Raw genomic sequence first — 2,205 nt, forward strand, 5'->3', positions numbered from 1 at the left:
CGTGGGTATGTCTGTCCCGGGCTCGACCGGTGCCTCGCCGCCGCCCCCGCCGTGCTGAGCTCCGCGCCGCCCGCCCGGCTCTACGCTGCGGCAGCCAAGTGAGTGCGTCTCCTCCCGTCCGAAGCCGCCGCTGTCCCGGTGTGTCCGTCGGGTGTCCCGGTGCTGGTGGGGGAGTGGGAGTGTGGGAGTTTTTTCGATGTCTGTGGTGTTGTTCCAACAGCCGAGCTGGCTTTGGTGACATCCTGCAAGCTGCTAGCTCTTAGAGAAACAGCCTGGAGAAAGAAGGTTGAAGCTGGATTTGCAGGGAGTGTTTTCTCTTACTCTTGTAATAATGAACGTAACAGTTACAGGGAAAGATTTACTTCATCTTTCTGATGTGTGCTTTTGGAGGGTATGGCTGGATTGCAGCTAAAAGAGTATTATGAACCTGAAAGCTGGTGAGCTTATGGAATCGGTTTCAAACAGTTTTTCTTCTTGCTTCAGGTTGCTTTTTAGTTGTTTAATTCGTTGTCTCTTCAATATTATGGCGAAGTGGGAGAAGTAAAAATGACCTCTGTGCACAGAACATTGAAGCGTGCTGTGCACACAGTGTTATGAAATGTTGCAGACACTTTCTCCATAGTTAATAAAGGAATTTAATACCCAGCTATTACTTTTTAGTTTTTTTTTCCTTGATTTGAGAGAGAAAATAATTTTAGAGATAAAATCGTTCTCCTATTTATTTTCAAATCTATTCCTTTGAAAATAGATAGGAGAATAAGGATTTGGGCTGGTGTTTGTTAACTGCATGTAAAATGATACAGGAAAGGGAGGAGAAACCTTTTTTGAATGGTGGGACAACCATGATTCACTAGAAGAAGAAGAAAAACCCTGCAGATCTGGCTTCTTCTGCTTACCAGGAAGGTGTGTGGGATTTGCTTGATTTAGAAGCAGCCCGGGCACGATGCCCACTACCAGCCCATGTGAAGGCAAGACCTGTAGAAGTTGGAGTGTTATCTTGAACTGGTTTTGTGTTGATGCAGGAGGAGGTCATTATTTTGGTTCCGTGCTGCACAAATGTGGCTGTGTTGTTTGAGGAGCTTAATTGCTTTCACTTCTTTTGATTTTGATAATTTTGATTTCTGAGCATTTGTTTTCTGCCTTGGCCACCTGAGACAAGTAACTGGGATGAATTTAGGGATACTGCTCATCTTCGTGTAGAGCCTTCATTGTTAACTAATCATTACTAGTAAGTGACACATGACAGTATCTACATTTTTTCTCTTGGAACATGTGCCAAACCGATGATCTAACAATATTTTTTTGTTTGTCTTAGAACTGCAAAAAAAGGTTCACAAAAAAACAAGCAGGAAGAAACAAAAAAGAAACAAGTCACTAGGAGGCGGCCGCTGATGAGCAAGCCCGTGGATGACGTGTACCTGACGTGGTATTACGAGCGGCCGTCCTATGATGTGGAAGAGGCTGTGGGTATGCTAAAGAAATTTCAGGAACTGGACTTCACTCACCCCAAACAGTATGTCTATATTAACGTGTTCCTAGATATGGCACTAGAGAAGAAGGTAGGTTGGAAGTGTATACTAATTTTGATCCTTTTTGTTTTTTTTTAACGTGGGAAGGCAGTGTTTTAAGTGCAGAGCAGATGCTGCTGTCGGCCTTCTCGGCTGCCTCATGCAGCTTCTCTCGTTGTCAGAATAATGTGTGCTTTTGCAGGTGGCTTTATGCCTTAATACATGTGTAATTATTAAACACCCCCCATACTCCTGAGGCCAGGCTGGATGAGACTTTGAGCAACCTGGTCTAGTGGAAGGTGTCCCTGCTGATGGCAGGGGGGTTGGAACTAGATGATCTTTAAGGTCCCTTCCAATCCAAACCATTCTATGATTCTGTGATTCTATGAAGGTAGCACCATCGAGGGTTTTGAAAACAGGCTATTATGTGATTAAAATTCACATCTGGACAGAACTGATAAAAAGAAGCTTTACATCTGTTTGGGCTTTCCACTTAAAGATATGTTACCGAAATCACGTGCATGTTTTGTTCCAGGATGATTGTTACAGGGAGAATTGTAGAGACAAGCTTCTTTCTGCCTCTGTCCTTCACCCTGTTTTTATTTATTTATTTATTTGGTTAATAATATTCCTTGAAAGTATGCAATCACTTGTTTGCTTATGACATTTTTGGTTTCAAGTTGTCTATCCCAGTTTA

At 43.1% G+C, this 2,205-nt stretch overlaps 1 protein-coding gene across 1 annotated transcript in view; it reads left to right on the plus strand.

Moving 5' to 3' along the window:
- Positions 1-3: 3 nt before the first annotated feature.
- MRPL1 (mitochondrial ribosomal protein L1) overlaps positions 4-2,205 on the plus strand; it is a gene marked incomplete at both ends in the record, with an annotated part of 5,953 nt that continues 3,751 nt past the window's right edge. The window contains 2 exons of the mRNA XM_010166927.2: positions 4-98; positions 1,316-1,559. Of these exons, the coding sequence (XP_010165229.2) occupies positions 4-98; positions 1,316-1,559 (339 nt within the window). The remainder of the gene's footprint in view (positions 99-1,315; positions 1,560-2,205) is intronic.

Source organism: Antrostomus carolinensis, unplaced genomic scaffold, assembly GCF_000700745.2.
Source record: "Antrostomus carolinensis isolate BGI_N321 unplaced genomic scaffold, ASM70074v2 scaffold40210, whole genome shotgun sequence".
NCBI lineage: Eukaryota > Metazoa > Chordata > Aves > Caprimulgiformes > Caprimulgidae > Antrostomus > Antrostomus carolinensis.